This window comes from Athene noctua, chromosome 7 (genome assembly GCF_965140245.1).
Source record: "Athene noctua chromosome 7, bAthNoc1.hap1.1, whole genome shotgun sequence".
NCBI classification, from domain to species: domain Eukaryota; kingdom Metazoa; phylum Chordata; class Aves; order Strigiformes; family Strigidae; genus Athene; species Athene noctua.
The window spans coordinates 14,023,360-14,042,112 of record NC_134043.1 but is presented as its reverse complement, the minus strand read 5'-3'; the positions used below and the strand labels follow the sequence as shown (position 1 = coordinate 14,042,112).

Genomic DNA, 18,753 nt, shown 5'->3' with positions numbered 1-18,753 from the left:
TGGTGTTGCTCTTTAAGCAGAAGTTGGGAAAGGGGGTAGGAAAACAGAAGAAGCCTTGAGCAGCTCTGTGCCCTCCTAACACCACTTCTGTCAGCATGGGGTTGTTTCTGCTTCCTTTCCTCTCTCCCCATAATGTCTCCCAGAAGCTTGTAGGGACCCACCACAGAAGCTTTCTCGAACTTGCAAGGGGCACCAGGGGCCTACAGACAGCTACTGCTCTACACGTGCACACCCCAACATACAGCTCTAATTTCCATGTGTAATCAACCCTATAGGACTGGCCCAGCAGACCATTCCTAAGAAGTGTTAAGATGGGAAACCTTGTGTCAAAAGGACTCCAAAAGTGATTAGTTCTGAGTTAATATTTATGCTGCTTTTACCTGAGATTGATATTCTGTAAACACTTGTAGATCCTTCAGCAACAGACAGCGTGTTTGGATAGTCCCAACATTTAGTAGTGGCATGTGTACAGAAAAAACTTTCTCTAGTAATTTGAAGCTGTTGCTGATAAAAAAGAAAATAGAGGGGTCAAGTTTTGCAGTGGTATAGAGCCTGTGACTTCACTGGGTTAACTGCTGCTACTTCCGTGTAATTGAGAACATAATTTGGCTCAAACCCTGGGAGGCTGAAAAGGATCACAGCAGCCACTGTATTAAGCCAGTGTTCAAAGCTGTTGGCTCACACTGAATTTCATAAGGATATTGTGTGTTCGTAAGGCTTTAGCTGTATGAGAGTCCACTGCAAAAGAAGAGATGGTGGCGGTATCTCTTTGTTTATCTTAACTAAAATAGTATGCCAGGAAATGCTTATCAAATGTGGTATTGTACCTATGTGGGAAGGTGATGTGGCAGAACAGAAAATATCTCCCTGTGGGTGCATGAGGACAAACCTGGCGACAGCTGTGCAAAGGCTGCACTCGGTTATCCCAGCTCCCATCGGTCACGCCAGGAGCCAGCAGCAGTGGGGCTTTGTCCTGGTTGTGCTGGGGTGGAGGTGGTGCCGGTGTCAGCAGCCAACACACCCACATTGTGTCCCCTTGGGGGTGATGGCACCTCACTGGGACTGCTGGGGCTGTGCATAGGGAGGTCAGGTAGAGATGGACTTAAAATGAAGGAGAGGGTAAACATTGGTCTGAGCAAGCCCAAAATATTCACAAAAGCAGCATGGCTGATGGAAGCCTCCTTTGGAAACCCTTTTCTGCTGCCCTGTGGGGCTGCCAGACATGAAGGTGGCATTGAACAGCTGTGGTGGCTTCTGAAGGATTGCACCCGTGTCACAGCGTCACCAGTGATGCCTGTCCTCTGGCAGAAAGGCTCGCTCTCTCCTGTGCTGCTACTTAGCTTTGAGGAGAGGTGGCCAAAGTTGGTGATTTATCTTTCACAGAAAAGCTTGAGGGGCAGAAATATGTTTTCTGCTCTGTCTAGGGGAGGAGAAGGGGGTTTCCTGATGAAAGAAAAATCCTTAAGAAGTAAATAATGCCTTTTCAAGAAAAGGGTGTGTGGGGGGGTATGGCTGATGAGTATCTGTTTATTCCCAAGTTTGCTGGCAGTCCTCCTTAGGCTGATGCCCTCCAAAAGAGACAAGCATTTTGGGACAGCACTTTCAGCCATTCCTTGAGCACTTAGCAGGAGGGATTGTTTTATTAGGAAAGTTTACAGCTTCTTGTTTTCCCTCAAAGGCAAATGTGACTTTGTTGTTTTTAATTCTGTTGGGATTTCTCCCTTTTAATATACAACACAGCTGTTAAAATAGCTGGGGTTGTCTAGGGCAAATCATATAGCACTTTCCTTGTTCAGATCTCAGATGGCTGCCTTTTTAGTGTCTGCAGAATTATATTACAGGGCATATGAATAGTGCTGGTATTAGTGTCAAAATCAATTACCCAACCCTCCTCCTGCAGAGAAAGCTACAAACCTTAGGAACAATCTGAGTAATCCATTCTGGGTTTCTAATTCTGAGTAATGACGGAGGGCAGAGACTTGTGCTTGAATAAGTGCACAGGGTCTTTCTCCATATAGTCACTCCTAAATGCATGCTCTTTACAGGAAAAAGCAGGCTCCCTGTGAAACCCTTTTTCATGCCAAATGGCTCACTGCTAAGATTAATCTGTCATTGAATTTATAAATTCTGTGTGGCACAGAGCAGCGGAAAAAGTTTAGCATTGAACAGAAGGCAAACTATGTATTGCTTAAAAAATGAATGTTGTGCTCCTGGATGGTGGGGATTGACTGCCTCTATCAATATATCTTCTTATACTGGTAATAAAAATACTTCCATAGCCTTGTGCCTCTGAGGATCTCAAAGCACTTTGCAAATAGGGCAAAGTACTATTTCCTATTTTACAGCTGTGGAAACCAGCTGTGTGAGAGGTTAAGCTTTTTGCCCAGGAACACAGAGGAACCAAGATGGGAACCTAAATCTCCAGAGCTCGGTGCTGTGTCCTGGTCACTGCACCAAAGCACAGCGCGGGGGGTCTGCTGGTCACCAACTCTTAGCCATTGCTCATGAAACCTCAGGAGGTAGAATATGAAATCAGTGTTGGTGCTTCTTGATTTTCTGGTCTCTGTGCGGTCTGTGGGCAGAGATGCTGAGCAGGGCAGGATCTGACCAGGGAGGGTGCTTGTGGCCTGCTGGGCGGGGCTGGTCAGCGCTGGTTACGGGTGGCTGTGGAAGGAGAATGACTTTTGGTCACTGCTGAGTTGGGGAAAAGCTTGGAGCCTCACATCCAGCCTGCTTTGCCCCAAGCACCTTTTACAAAGTGAAAATAATTATAGACTTATTACTCTAAATCCTGTAAGATTAGAGTAGTGGCATTCTTTTTTTTTTTTTTTTTCTCTAATCCACTATTTGAGAAGGATTTACCTGTTTAATACAGCCATTTATTAGAAACACTTGATTTTATTTTTCTTTAAATTCATAATTCTTCTGAAAAGAGAGCAAACAACTACAAAGGCCAGATTTTCAAATAAGGGCCTGATCTCTGTCAAATTCCAGCAGGATAAATGACACATCTGAAAAACTGAGTCGCTACTGAGGGGTCTGTGGAAAGGATTTAGAGATCTCCCTTCAGGCACCTCTCTGGAAAAAAGCATGGCTCTAACCTGCAGGTTTCACAGGAGAGCCATTTCAATTACTAGTTTCTTCCCTGCCTTCCCTGGCTGTGGTGCTCTGCCGCCTGCAGCCCCCCAAGGAAGCTCCCTCATGGTCAGGCTGCCCCGAGGGTCAGGGTAAGCGGGAAGGGAGGAGGCCTGGAGGGGTGTGAGGGCGGGCATCTGGTTTCAAACAAAAGTGCAAAGCCTTGAAAGGAGGGACTAAGAAGAAACAGGTGGGGGGCTAGTAATATAGCCTCTGAAGTTTATTTGCTTAACGAACAGAAGCCCAGGCTGTCAGACCTAGGTCAAATACTCCTTCAGTTTGAGTGTATTTATTTCATACGTGGTCTGTAATCCAAGCTGATTTCTGGATTAAACTGCTGTGAAGTTCTGGCCCCCAGGAACCCATCCCATGTTTGCCATCAAGCCCAGCACATGCCGGGGCAGGACCTCGAGGGGCCACCTCAGTATTCACTGGAGCCTTGTGTCATCAGTAAAGCCTGTAATTGTGGGTCCTGTCATTTCCAATGCAAGCTTCGCTGTTTACAGCTGCAAATTGTGACCGCAGATCCATCATTTAGTTGTCCCATTAATGCGAGCCGTGCCTGAAGGCTCCTGGGATAAGCTGCTCGGTCTGCAGCACACAGCCACTCGGTGGGCCACCATTCTCCTGGAGCCCAGGCAGTGGTGACAATGCTAGAGGATGACATCCACCACATGCCAGGTCCTCTGGGGTGCCAGTGAGGGTGGCTCAATATCTAGAGGAAAATTTTAAAGTAGCAGAGAAGAGGAAGTGGCTTAGGACAGCCTGTCTTGAACAGTGTTGCAATAGAGAGGATCTCCAGTGGCAGAGGGAGTCTGGGAGCACGGGGCCATGTGCTGTCTGCTCTGAGCCATGGAGTTCATCGTGTAGCACGGAAAGAGGGTCTTTGCATTCCTGCTGGTCTGTCCTTAAGTTACAGCACAAAAACTGCTTGAAAACCAGCAAAATAGGTAAAAACAGAGAGGTAAAAACAAAGCAGTCACAAAATGAAGTGCTTACACCAGGGTCATGAACAACTAAAGGGTAAAAAGCTACAGATCATGCATGAGAGTTCTAGAAATCTTTATGTACTTTAAAGTTTTTAGGGGAGTCAACTTTTTAATCCAAGATGTTCAGGAATCAGTTAATCGTCTAGAGTGAAGGGAGGGAAGTTTGAGCTGGCACAATGACAGTAAAACTACCTGCACACACAAAAAAGTTTTCTGGTTTCCCAGACGTTTTTTGGCTGATCCCATTAATTCCAGTAAGGTAAACAGCCAGTGTGCTCCAGAGTATCACAGGAGCTGAAAAATTTGCATCTAAACATTTGCATGTGAAAAATTGCAGATCTGCATTAAAATCAGAAAGGAAAGGAGGAATTAGCAGTGGGTTTTCCCAAGACCAGCCTGAGGATGGTAGTGCCAGGTGGGTTCTGTGAAAACAGGAGTCACGTGGAGACATTTGAAATAAAACAAGCTAAAACAAGGTGAACAAAAGTATTTGCAGTCAGAAATGAAGCATTCCTCCTCATTTAAGAGAAGCCCCATTTTTATGTTAAATTTGGGAAACCCATGTTTGCTTTTGGGAGATCAGTTAAGTTCGAGTCATGCAGAACAAATGATCAAGCCAACAAAAAGTTCAGGGGCTGTTATTTAAAAACGTAAGTTAAAACAGGTTATTTGTGCTTTGCTATGTTCTTGTTTCATGGAACTTTCACTAGCACTTAATTCAACATTTGTAATGGGGGTAAAGCCGTAGCTGATTTTCAGATGTGACCACTCAAGACAGAACAACTTGGTTGTGTTAGAGAGGAATCAGTTAGTCCTCACCAGTGAGAGCTGGATGGGATGTGGCAGATCTGCTGTGGCTTACCTGTAAGCACTGTTGAAATGTTCTGGTCAGGGCACTGGTTCAGAACCAGCATACAGAATAAGCACCAATGGGGGAAGAGAAAAGAACAACCTTAAATGTATTTTTTATCTGTATTTTTATTGGAAGATTTTAGCTGACTCAGTTTTCTGTTGTGATGGACTAGGTCATGTATAGGATGGACAAACTGGTTTTATAGGTGCTAAATTTTTGCATCTTACCTGTCTTGTAATCCTGGAAAGCCTTTTGGACCAGAAAATTTTATTATGTTGCCAAAGTTTAAGAGGGGGAAAAAACGTATTTTGGTCCTGATGCTTTTAGGTCTTCAATGGCCTGAAGCCAGCAGGATGTGAAAATACCCATCCCTTTGCAGGGTTGTGCCCTTTTTGCCTATGACTGCTGTACCAGCTGCACTCCTAGAGTTAGAAACCCAGGAAATACTTGCTGCTCATCATTTACTTAGGAGCCTTGCTGAACCATCGGCTGCTTCCTCATGGAGCTGATTTTGCCTGTTTTGTGAGTGTTGACAAGAATCTGGTTTTGTTTTATGTCCTGTAGGGTTGCTGAGCTGGAAGATGCACGTCTAAGATGGAAACTTCTGCTTCAACTGCTGCTGGGAAAAAAGAAGGGAAAAGTGCAGTTCTGGAGGGGAATGGCTTTACGGAGACCGGGAAGAAGCCCACTCCTTTAGCAGCTGCAGGAGCAGCAGTGGCACAAGGAGGTACTTTATGTTTTCCACAATTTGAAAGCAGCAGGGGTGTTTTTCATTAGACTGTAAGAATTTAATAAGTACGGTGGCATCTGTCCTCCTGTGAACATGCTGAGTTTATTGGGGTTCTTGGCCACTGGAGGTCACAGGAGTGGGAAGCTGTGTCACTGTGTGGCGTCCAAACATCACTGCACCGTGATGAGTCACCGCCACTCCCAGCAAATTCAGCTGGGGTGAAGGAGAAGGACAGGTGATGAGAGGTGGCTGTCAGAGTTGAGGCATCCCATCGCTTCTTGCCACTGACCAACCGATACAGCGTGGTGTAGGCAGCATGGTGCCTGCTGCTCCTCCACAGAGGAGTTAAAGGGTGGCTGGCGAGACTGGCTGAAGCTGGGGAGCACCCTATTATCATGGTTGTGGAGGGGGTGCTGTGTGCCAGCTACGATCCTGCTAATGAGTTAAACAGACCACACCATCTTTAGTCATTGCTGATGGGATTTCATGGTTAGGGAGGAATTTGGAATTGTCCAGCCCCAATCCCAAGAAGGTTCACAAAGAAACCCCCCTAATTGTGCCGTTCCTGTTAACATCAGAAATAGCTCAGGTCCTGATTTCTTTTTCTGTCAGTATTTTTGGCAAGATTTTCATCCTGCTGGTGTTGAAATCAACTGGGAAGCTCTTGTGGACACGTGTGATCATGGGGTCATTTTTGGTGGGTGTAGCGGTGGTGACTGGGGTGACGTGCAAGCGTGTTGCTCCTCTCACCTTCTGTGGCAGGCAAAATGCAGCCCCAGAAAACACATCCTTCTCTGGCACACATGGATCTCCAGATTGGTGGCAGGGCCCTTCATGGTGGCTCCAGCTGTGGGCAAGGCTGTGTCCGCCAGGGAGGCACCACACTGCCCTTGCTGGGGGACTTGGACTGGGTGTCCTTTCTGGACAGGGCATAAGGAGACAAACTTATAAGGGACGGCACCAGCTCAAATGTGACGAGACGTTCCAGCTGTGTAAACTTTGCAGGCAGCTTTTTTTTTTTTCCTTCTTTAAAGTATACCTTATTGCAAGTTGGAGTCTACCTCAAAATGAACCCTTCCCCTCCCTTTCCTTCACTGCAGGACAGTTTCTCATCACTCCAGGAGAGCAGCACGACTCCTCTGCGGGCTCTTCTGTTTCTTACACAGCTCGGCTGGAGAGTTTCTGTTTTCTGTTGGCTGAGTTTTGAAGATAGTTTCCAGCCCAAATTGCCTAAATCTGCTTTATCTATCCTTCCTTTTCAACACTTTTGTTACTCAGTTTTCACTTCCACGTTGACTGGGGAAAATTCCAATGTACAGAAAAAGGTAGCAGCTGCTAGATTATAATCAGATTAATTCATGTGTTTGATAAATTTTGTTAGCTTTTGATAGCCAAAGGAAAGTTTTTCTTAAAAAGAACTAGAAAATCTTTTACACAGAGTTGTTTGGAAGGAAACACAATTTTATGCTGCTGAATGGGTGAATGTTCCTTGTGAGCACTATGCAAAGTGGCAGAAAGGAAGGCTTGCCAGGTGGCAGAAATAGGGGAAAGGCAGAGACAGCAACATGAAGTTTGCCTTCCCCCAGCAGATTTTAATCCCCATTAAACCAGCACAAGCTGTAGGAACCACTGAGGCAGCCCACTTGAGGCATCATCTCAGTGACTGGCAGATCCAAAGGGCTGATAGGCTCCAGCAAAGTCATGTGCTAAATTTCAGAACTTGTAGATGTGGTGTTATGAATAAACACCACCTCCCCCCCTGTCTTGGGAGTGCTTCCACCGAGGAAGCAGTCACTGAATTTCCAGAGATGCAATGGAAATGAGGATGCCCCCAAGGTGGAGTGTCCGTTGGCCCATTTGGCACCCCTGGAGACTTGATTAGTTCTTAAGCGTCCCGTGTTATATGCCCTGTTAGCAGTGTGCTCTTGCTTTTGGAAAGAATGATTTATGGGCTCAATATTTCTCCTTTTATTAAGAGGAAGTGGAGAAGTAAGTGGAGGATTGTTTGAAGATGTCAGGAGAATTGTGATGAAAGCATCGTGTAATGAGATGTAAAGAGTGAAATCTATGTCATGCTGTGAAGAGAAGTGCTCATAAATGACCGAAAATAGCTAGCAGTGAAGCAGTGTGTGATCGGACACCGACCCTGGGACTCTGCAGGTGATGCACGTGCTCTTGTGGTTTGGAGGGCTTTCCTTTGAATTCTGGCTAGACATAATACATGTTTCTGAAAGGGAGCAGCACGGTGGATATGCTTGTAAGTAGAAAAATTAATACAAAGTCATCTTCTAGCATCAGTTAACTGCAAGGTGTGATTTAGCAGATGATAACTAAAAGGGTGGGTAGCGATGAGACTGTACTTATGTGGTATGCATGGTAATACAAAATATTTGATTCACTAAAGTAGTGTAATTACTCATAACAGGCCAGAAATATACATATCTGTGCTCATATTCTTACAGAAGAAAGCAAACGAGGCATGGAGATTAATCACGACGTTCAGTTTGAGGAGGAGAACAGCTTTAAAGGGAGGGCCTCTGGGCTCTCCACCCTGCTTTGGGGCCATACGAACAAGTTTTTATTCTCATCCAAAACAAACTCTTGATTTTATTTATTGTAGAGGTTTTACTCTTTGTACTAGCATGTGAGAAAGTGGCAGCAAGGCTCAGCTAGCACTGCAGATCACCAAGCTGCTCTCCAGAGCCAAACAAATGTAATTTGCAACACATTTCTTCTCCTTTATTCTACTGAGTCACACAGATGGAGTGCCAACATAGCATGTTTCTCAGATCATAAGGTTTTCTTTTTCCCTTGTAGAAATGAATAGATTCATAAGGTTTTAGTTATAATTAAGGTAATTGAAGCAATAAACTGATTATTAGTTAAATAATTGAAGAATAACTATTTTATTATATTATTATTTAGACTATATTATTTTAAGGTAATAATACATCCAGTTTCCATTTCTAGTTCTGTTTCTTTGGATATTTTTCTTGAATGTTTTCAGGCTTGAACAAATTAAATTATGGCTGTAGGAAAAGAGACTGGTATTGTTGATGCTGTCAGTGGAGAAGAGTCCTTTTGTACTAACAATCTGCATTTCATATTTTTAGTCTACCGAAGCTGCCATTTTAGAGATCTTCTGTGACATTTTTTTATAGTAACTCATTGATCAGATGTTCAGAAATTGGCCTCACAAAAATGACATCAGGGAAATCTCTCCTAATTTTCTATTTTTCCATAAATCATGCCAGCCAAGGAGTCACATCTCCTCTCTTCTGTTTCAGTAGGTGCACATGTGTGTATGTGACAGAGATGGAAACTGGTTTTAATGACAGTGTGTTGGAGCTGTAGACTAGTCAAATCTGCAGAAGAGCCGCTCACTTTCAGTGCCTCCACTTCTGGAAGGGCAGTTCATAACACTTCATGTTTAGAAAACCCTTTTGCTGAATGCAAAAGTGCATGTTGCTGAATAGGGTAGGAGACTTTGGAGCAGAGCACCGTATGAGACTGAGTTGTGTCCTCCAGGCTAGCACTGCGACATCCTCCGTATCAGCACACATGAGGAAGCCCAGGCGTGTGGCTGGAAAAGAAATTTAAATCAGCCACTCATTCAAAGGCAGAGATATTTAGGAAGATGGGTTTCTCATCTTGTAATAAAAATTAAATACAAATTCTCCTAAATGCTAACTGCCTGACTTTAACAAGGCCCAGAATGCACCTTTCCCTCTCCACCCCACCCTCCATATGACACAAACACCAAGTTTCCAAATTGATGGTGTTTATGTTTGAAACATTTTTCTGATGTCTGGCTCTGTCAAGACTAATTTTAGCATTTCTAAAGCTGGGTAAAAATATAGCCTCATTACTTTGATGTCAGAGCATAGTTTACTATTAGTATATTCTGGGGTTTATCATTTTAGTCATGTTTAACACGGCTGCAGCAGGCATGCACTATTAAATCTGGCTTATTTTACATTCCTGTCCGAGATTATTTATTTGGAACAATTTCCTCTCTATCAAAAGACACGGCTAATGCTGAGTTTTAATGTGTTATTTACACACAAAATAACCTATTTACAACTCAGTATCTGCCGGAGGGAGAATGAATGGGGCAGTGCTGCCTTCATCCTGTTGTATCTGAGTTTAACAATCTGGATTGCTAATAGAACCATTTATCACGGGGTGGTAATTTATTTTATGTTAGCTTCACAGGTCTCCCTGCCTCTGATCTATGGAAATACTTTGTATATAATGAAGTTCAACAAGTCATTTGGTGTAAACATGGGGAAACCAAGCTGCAGAACCAGTAAGACTCTGGCTACGCTTTTTTTCCAGGAGGCAAGGACTCTCCTCTGATATTAAGCCTTCAGCTGATGAAATACAACTCCTCGCCCTGCATATGCTGTAAGGGCAGAGCGTGGGGCTTTTCTGCAGTGGATCAGAGATCAGGACGGAGTTTGGTCACTTGATTTATGGGCTAGTGGGAATGTTCAGTGCTGCAGAAGTAGCACACTCAGCCCTTTCATAGGCAGAGGAGAAGGGCAGGGAGCACCTCCCATTGCTCTCCAGAGGTCTTCTGTAAGCAAGCCCTGAGTGGCGTTGGCAGGGAGTCCTTGCGCAGTTCAGCTTCTCTCAGTGCTGGATTATGGGAAGACCATGTAAATGAGGAGGAGGAAATGCCAGCATCCCAGCAGACCTCAGCGCACTGAAAAAATATATAGTTTGTGTGGCCTGAGACTCAGACAAATTAGAAGGAGAACAGCCCCAATGAAGTCATCTCCTCTGTCCACCCTAGAGGGGCAGGGATCTTCTCCAAAGAATGTTTTTCATTCAGTTGTAAACATTTTCCAGGAAAAGGAATATAACCAGTACATGCACATTCTTAGCTTCCCTGCCCTGTATTGCTTTGCTGTATAAAACTTAAAACATTGAGATTCGTGGTTAACAGAAAAGCCTGGGTTGGCTCCAGAATGGAAGGGGGTAAGTGGTTTAAAACTGAATGATAGGAAAATCTGGTAATTTAGACCGTGAAATTCTCCCGACAGCCACTGTCTCTAGCGTGTGTCTACTGCATATGGCTCAGTGGCCCACACCTTGGGTAAGGCTTCAGTGCAACACTGCTGTAAGAGCAATAGCCATCAAGAATCACATTTCTTCCCTGAACTTTTCCATCAGTCTTAAGTAAAAGTAATTCTGGTGAGTCTTAAAGTGGATTTCCTTGCTACCATAGCCCTTCTGTATGGCTAGATTGCATACAGGTTTCTTGTGTATCCACTTGTGTCCCTTTGGGCAGCTGGAGGGCTCAGATGCTCAGATTGGTGCAAGACCGAGGCTGTTCCTCAGTTGCAGGATTATTAAGGATCATGACTAGTTGCCAGCTTTGAATCACGCTGGCTGCCTGACACCTGCTCTTTGGGATAGTTTAGAAGGATCTGTGTAGAGATGGATGAAGTTAAAGCCATGCTGCACCATTTTAATGTTCAATGAGCAGTATCTGGTGTGCGGACAGGGTGGAGAGCACTCTGGGAGCAGCAAGTTTATTTCTTCAGCTATATGTGATATAATTTTGGTAGTTAAGATTGCGACAAACTGTGCCAGAAAAGCACATCTTTTCTTCTTCCTGCCCTTTCTCCTCTGTCTGTGTATGGCTTGCAGTGCTGAGGGTCTCTAGTCTCTTCTTTAAAATAATCAGCAACACATCTTTGTCAGGTAATACTTTGCTTAATCAAGGGATTGGAGGTGACTGCTTGGCTGCTTGAGTGTTTTTTCCTCATGGGGGAAACACCTTTCCTGAGCCCCTAGTTTCCTTTGTGTGGTAACCAGACCTGTGGGCAAAGGTGCAACCTCAGAGTGATTAACCAGTAATGTTTACAGACTTTTTGGTTTACATTTGTAGCCCTTACAGATGATGCTAAAGTCTATATCACCAAAGCATTTGATGATGCAGCAACTTTACAGTTGGACTTGATCTTAAGGGTCTTATCCAACCTAAATGATTCTATGATTCATAACGTCAGCCAGCATTCACTGATTGTATACAGCTCTCCCAAACTGTCATACCAAAAGTTCCAACGATTTCAGCCTATTACAGATGCCGACATACTTTGAAGACACAGTAATTTAATCTCATCCCTAACCACACTGAAGGATTGCATTGCCAATTTGAAAAGCTTTTATGGGTTTAAAATGAAAAAAGGTATTCTTCACAGGCTGGTTCTGGTACTGGTGATCCCAGCCATTAAGTACCACCTGAAAGACCTTTGTATTTTTGAGTCTATTATTGTTATACTTACTAATAGTTGTAATAATAATAGCTTCCACCTTTCTATTATTTTGTAAGTTCCAAAAGCTTATTTTGGCAAGTACTGATATATCTTCCTTTCTGTGGATCCAGTTTAGACTTCAGTGAAGTGCCTCTCAGAGGGTACCTAAATATAATCTTTTTAACTGATGCTAAACTTACCTAATTGTGGATTGGGCATTTATAGTTGAGTAAGAAAATCCAGTGGTGATAATGGATTGTATTTATTATGATGCTTTCCTGGACTATCTCCTCTGTGCTGCCAGCATGTCCTTATAGTTTGCATTTTTAGTATCTTTGGCAGTTTTTTGCCTGAGCATCTGAGAATTTACACAGGTTTTGTAAATTAATTCTCCCAACATCATCCATTAACCATGACATTTGAGCCTGCTGCAGTCATGGGGGACCAGGAATGGGACTTGTTTTGTCTGAGGTTGACTGCCTAAATATTAGGTATTTAGTTTGGGATCCCTTTGCATTAGGGCAGAGTAAATAACATCATAAAGATGCCTGCTTTGTTTCCTTGAGGGCTTCATGCCTGATTTGAGGTGGCTAATGTTAGGTGGACGAATTCCAGTCTTCCTGACTTGGCCAAAATTGCAGAGTGGGGTTAGAGCAAGAAACCAAGGTGGGACTAGATAAATGCTTTAAAGCCTTTCATTCATGTTCATCAGTCCGTAGCCTGATAAGCAGTCTGAAGCCCTAACTGCCTGCTCTGAACTGAAATCTCACCCCGTGGCTTCTCAAGCTGGAGGCAAACTCGACACCCAAGTGTCAACACAGCCAGGGGAGCTGCTTCCCAGGGCTGCTCCAGCTTTACACCAGCACTGACAAAACTAGTGTTTTAACAGCCCATTCAGAGAGATAGGCAATTTAAATTTCCCACTGAGAAGACAAGGAAAAAAACCTAGCAAATTCTAAAGGCCACAGAAGTCTCCTAAAAATAACCTGAGTGGAGGAAGGTTATTAATACAAAAGTAAATAATTATGTTAAAGGAAGCAACTAGAGAGGCCAGTTGTGTAAATCACTTTAAGGGGAACAAGCCTTAGATAAAATCCATCCTTTTATCACACAGATTAAGTCTTCCTTTTGACGCTAAATAATTGATAGGGTTTGGCAGAGCATTCCACGGCCGCCTCTGTGGAGCAGTGGGACTGCTCCTGAGGTCAGACAAGTGGCAGAGAAAAATGATCTTAGAAATGCTGTGCATCCAATACCAGCACCAAGAAATGAGGCTTGTATTCCCGGCCCTTCCTAAAGGATTTTTGAGTGGCCTTGAGAAAACACCCATAGACCTCAGAGTGAAAGGAGGACTTGGCATTGCTCTTCTCTTCCTGAAACTAACCCCCATGAAACCAGCGGTCTGTTTTCATGGTTTCATGTGGCAATGAGTGAGGTGCAGAGGCCTGGGAGGACCCTGCCTATTTTTCTGCATTATTTTTTAGCTCTTTTAATTAAAGAACATGAATTGTGCTCTCTGGTGGCTTCTGGGAGCCCGGATCCTCTCGGGGGTTCTCCTACCTCAATCAGCCCCAGTAGTACCTCCACAATACTTCCACCTCACCTTTCTCTCCACACATGAACATACTGGTAAAACAGGGAGGTGTCATTGCTCCCATTCTGCAGACAGGGAGCACAGAGGATTTTCCAAGGCCACAGTGGCTGTAATGGCTTCAGCTGTTTCAGAATGATGTCAAGAGCCGGTTCTCTCTGCGACTTTGAAGTTTGTAGGTGGCGTACGTGGTACATCCATGGTAGTACAGAGGACTTAGCCCAGGTCCCTTGGGTCACCATATCCACTAGCAAGTCCTTCCTCTCTCAGTGATATGCCCAATGGATGAGTTGTTTCTTTCCCTTCAGAAGAGTTGAACCCAGATTGTCTGAGCATCATCTTGTATAGCCTTTGAGAACATCACATTGCAGCAGTCTACAGTTCCTTTTGGTGACATAAGGGTATGAAAATGTTCAGTAGCAGTAATAGGTTTTTACTGATTTGAACTCATTTTTAGCAGTGCCTTTGTCCAGTACCTAGCACGGTGGGCTCATATTTAGGGCACTACAATTTTTTCCAGGACCAAGTGGGACATAACTTGCAGAAACCTTAAATTCTGAAATAAATCAATATCTTGTGAATTCTGTGTGGATTCAGTGTTTGGCAGGATGAATTATCTGATCTTAATGGTAGACGGAGAATAAGTTTCAGCCAAGATTGTAAGTTTAGCACTTGAAGGAATTAAGTGGATGTAGTCTCTTTACGATAACTGGTTTAGGATTATGTTAAACTTGTGAGTTTACTTTTGTTTGGAAGTCACCTGCACTGGGTGTTCTACAACTCCTGTAGTGGCATTAGATTGAAATCAGGTAAACCACAGTGGAAAGAGCTGAATAAAAGTTTGGACACATAGGCTAACTGAGTCCAAAATGAAAATAAATTAAAAAAACATCGGGTGTGATCCCACACAAACACAAATGAAAAAAATTTCACACAAACTTGCCTGAAAGCAATTGTGCCTTTTCTACAGTTTGTTAGAGAGGTCTGTGGGGGTTTTCTCCTTTTATTTTTTTGTACCCTTTCCATACCTTTTTCCTTTTCCTGGAATCCCATACATTTTTAAGACTGTATTCTATTGAAAATCTTCCAATTGTAAGTAAATTGTAAATATGAACAGGAGTATTGCAAGCAAAATATTTATATTTGCTGCCACTGATATCTTATTTTTAAAATACAGAAACATTTGCAGGGATTGAATGGTGCTGTTTTGGCCAGAAAACTGTTCTCTTCTCTTACATGGATCAGCTGACTCTGACAGATTTTAAAAAAAAAATCAAAACAAAAAAACACAGCTTGCAACAGATGCATCCTTAAGTAAACAGTTAAAGTACATATTTTGATGACTTCAGTTGTATTGATATAAAAAATCAGTGTCTGAGCATTCCTGACAGCCATCCAATAGAGGAGGTATCTTCCTGTAAGCCCCTGGCCCTGTGTGCACTGCTTCAACAATAATTTAATCATTTAAAGAAAATGGAGATACTTCTGCACCTAACAAGATGCTCTGAGCCTATAGAGAGTGGTAAAGACTCAGCACTCCTGACCCTAAGTCCAAGGTGTTGGGAAATGTTTAAATTTTTCCCCAAGTGAATTTTTTTGCTGTGTTTGTGAGGGTAGAAAATTATCTTTCTCTACACTTGCTTTTCTATTTGGGGCTCACCTTGGTTTATCGCTGCTCTTTGTGGGGTGGGCCAGCACTGGTGTGGGAAACCGAGCAGTATCCTCTTCTGCATGTGGGCTGGTGTGAATACTGGTGTCTTGTGTGAATGCATGCAAGTGCCGCCTTCGTGAGGCTTGAGGTTAAGCTAAATCTTGTTCATATTGGTTTGCAGGTAGAGCTGGTGATATTCTTTGAGGCATTTACAGCCACACTTTAAAGTAAAAACAAAGAAACACAAAGGTGAGGACTTTGGGCATTGGTTTGCACGTCCCATTTTAATGAGAGCAATTATTATGTGTTGTGGGAAGCTGACCCGACTCCCAGAGGCTCCTTGTGTGAAGATACTCAATTTTTTGGTGGCTCCCTATGGTGAGGGCACAGAACTGAGCCTGGAGAAAATTAGTTTCAGTTCCTGATCTAGCCCCAAACTTCCTTCATGATTTTGGGAAAGCTGCTTGACTTCCCTTCACTGCCCCGTTTATATAATGAACTTGCGTTGTTCTTTGGGCCTCCAGGCCCATCCATCAGCATCTGGTTAACATGTTTATGGCACTGGTCATACTGAAGCACTTAACGGGTCAGACCGCATAGAGGTTGCCATTCCCCCCTCCCAACCGCCTGCACGAAGGTGGTGCTGCCCCTGGGCGTTGTGTTACAAGGGTGACCTTGTTCATACATCTGAGGTGTCAACCTGCTGCTGTCAAAGGGGGGCCATAAAACAAATTTGCAGAGTTAGGGAAGATAAGGTTAAGTTCTTATGGTGAAGGTATTTTCAATATCTATAGTGGAGAGACCATTTGGGGATACATAGAGATTGACTGTATTCCAAGGGGTCATGCTGTGCTCTGGAGTAAGGAAGTTTTTCAGGCGATTTTACTGGGTAAACTCAGTTGAGAACATTGTGTTGTTAATAGCTGTGTAAATATTTTGTATTGAAACAAGGGAAAATGAATTTTCCCAATTTAAGAGGGTTTTCTACATACATAATCTATGGGTGAGGTTCATCAGAAGGTTTGCTGAGGTTTAAGTGCCAGGTCAGAGTTTTGGACAGACTTGGATCATTTTATAGAAACCATGCAGAGCTTCAGGGTTTTACCCCAACCCAAGCAATAGTCAATGGTTTTAGCAAGGTCCTTTATAATTAGACTCTTAGGAAAGGTGTTGTTCTTGGGCCAGGTGATGGAAGGAGAAGATGATCACTGACATGGGATGACAGCTTCAGAGAAAAACTTTAGTTTCAGCTTTCCTTCCCATTAGCCTGCTGTGCACGTGCACACTCTCATACTGTAATCAGCTGCAGAGGAGCTGGCAGTACTGTTGTTCGGTGCCATTTTTTTACCTTAGGAAAATTTCGGAGGAACCTTCGTGTGCCGTTACAAAGACATCCTTAAAACATCTTTACTGCAGGGTCCTGTATTTCAAATGCTGGAGCACTGGCTCTTAAAATAGATATGAGATGGCTGAATGTGTGAAAAACATTTGCATCTCTTTTTCTGAGGTCTGTGTGTGCTGCATCACTTCTGAAAGCAAGCTAAAAGGGTTGGGAGGGAAAAAAGAGTTTTGCAAATTTCTGTACTACTTTTAATTCTGCTGAAAGCAATGTGTTAGCAGCTGAAATGAGATCCAAGGCTACCTTTTGGCCACATAGAGTCACTGACACTTGAAACAGGCTGGATTTATATGTAGTTACTAAAAAATATATATCAAAATGAAAGTCTCAGACACTGAGTTCATGTGCATTGCCCATTGTAAAGATAAGTAACGGCTGTTATAAGATCACTTAAATGGTTAGCTTTAGGATATAAAAGGGATCTTTGAAGACAGTAAGTCTTAATACAGAATGTTTACTCATAAAAAATACATTTGGAATGGGGGAGGGGAACACATTTCCTATTAATGTGGGGTTTGCCTTTTATGGCAGGTTGTAGCAGGTCTTTAACCTCTGTAGCACTTGAGTGAGGATAGAAATGAGCTTCTCTAAGTATCCGCCCAAAGGGCCTTTCCTTACTGACCGTATCTTCGATGTCTCTTGCGAAGATGGTTTTAGTTTATTCTTCCTTTCTGTGACCCAAATGAAAAACTATTCTTTTCCAACTTCAAAACCTTCCAGTAGTTAAGTCCTAAGGGCAGAATAGAAATGTTCTCCTGAATTTGGTTCACTTAACCTTGTATTTTGTGAGGTATGGGGCTGGTGGCCCAAACCATGCTCAGACACAGTGGGAATTTGAAGGCTCTGTCAGCTGACTAAGGCATGAGAACAGAAGAGGGAATTGGCCCTTGAATGCCTTGGTTGTAGACACCGCAAAGGAGGGATGATGTTTCTCCAGATGTTCACAGAGGGTGTGCAGATGTGCAAGCCCAGCATTCCCTATCTGTCTCTGAGTGCACATGAAGTGGGTGGTGGCTCATGTCGCTTGTGAGCTTTCTCATACCAGTTCTGCAGGTAATTTTGAAATACATTTTTAGACAATTTTTATGCTCCTAAGTGAGGCAAAAGGTGGTGTCAGGAGTATTTGACCAGTGCTGTGTTGAACCCATGACTAGGGAAGACATGATTTCTGCTTCAGAAGTTTACAAGGATATTACTAGATGGGGTAAGACACAAGGTGCCAGCAGTCTCAGAATGGTAGAAAGAAGTTTAGAGTCCTTTATGGAAGCCATGGTAGATTGTAGCTAAAAGTTTTTACTCGCATAAGGTGATTTACAGAACAGCAGAGGTAGCCTGGACCAGAGGTGTGGTAGGAAGACTGTGTTGTGTAGAGGTATTGGAAGGCCCTTGGCCTGGCCAGCTGCTGTCCAGAGGTGTGAGGAACAAGACCGCAACAGCAGGGTTTGAGCCAAAAGACACCATTTTGTTGGATCTTCAAGAGGGCAACTTGTGGCAAAGGGAAAAGTCATGAAACATTTGAGCAGATGAGTTGTATGTTCACAGAAGCATAAGAAGGAACTGGCTGGGTGCAGAAAAAGACAAAAGATAGAGAACCTAGAAAAATGTTTATTGTGAAGAGGAGGTTGCCAAGCTGAGATGACTGGATTTCTGGTGAACCTTTTCTCTAAGCCCATGGCCCAGCGCAAAATTAGCTCTCCACTTGCCAGTGACGGGGCAGGACCATTGGTGGACTTTGCTCTTGTTATTCCAAAACATGATGCTCATCCAGACAATAATCCTTTAGGGTAAGTAACAGAAATTAGGTTTTGAGTCACATACTGACCTGTCTTTGTAGTTAGTACAGCATGTCCTGGTCGTGTAATGAGACAGAGGACAGATTAAATGAAAGACAGGCAGGATTTTCATTCAGGAAATTGGTATGGTAATGACAGATATGGGGTCTTGGCATGTTTCAGATAGGCTTCATCTAGCCTTTTCAGGTAGCAGATACAAGCACGGCTCTCGCTTATATTCACCCAGTCAAGCATGAGGAGGTAACAAGTTCTCCGGGGAGGCTGGTATTTAATATCTGCCAGATGCCTGCTGGAGAATACTAATACAGATCCCAGGTTCAGTGTGCCCTGGGAATGCAGATGGTTG

The 18,753-nt window shown here is 43.5% G+C and overlaps 1 protein-coding gene across 1 annotated transcript in view; it reads left to right on the top strand.

Annotated features, from left to right (window-relative positions):
- The window catches only part of GLI2 (GLI family zinc finger 2), a 195,808-nt gene that overhangs the window by 44,929 nt on the left and 132,126 nt on the right, over positions 1-18,753 (top strand). Inside the window, exon 2 of the mRNA XM_074911578.1 lies at positions 5,542-5,704. Coding sequence (XP_074767679.1) covers positions 5,572-5,704 — 133 coding nt within the window. The 5' untranslated portion in view covers positions 5,542-5,571. The remainder of the gene's footprint in view (positions 1-5,541; positions 5,705-18,753) is intronic.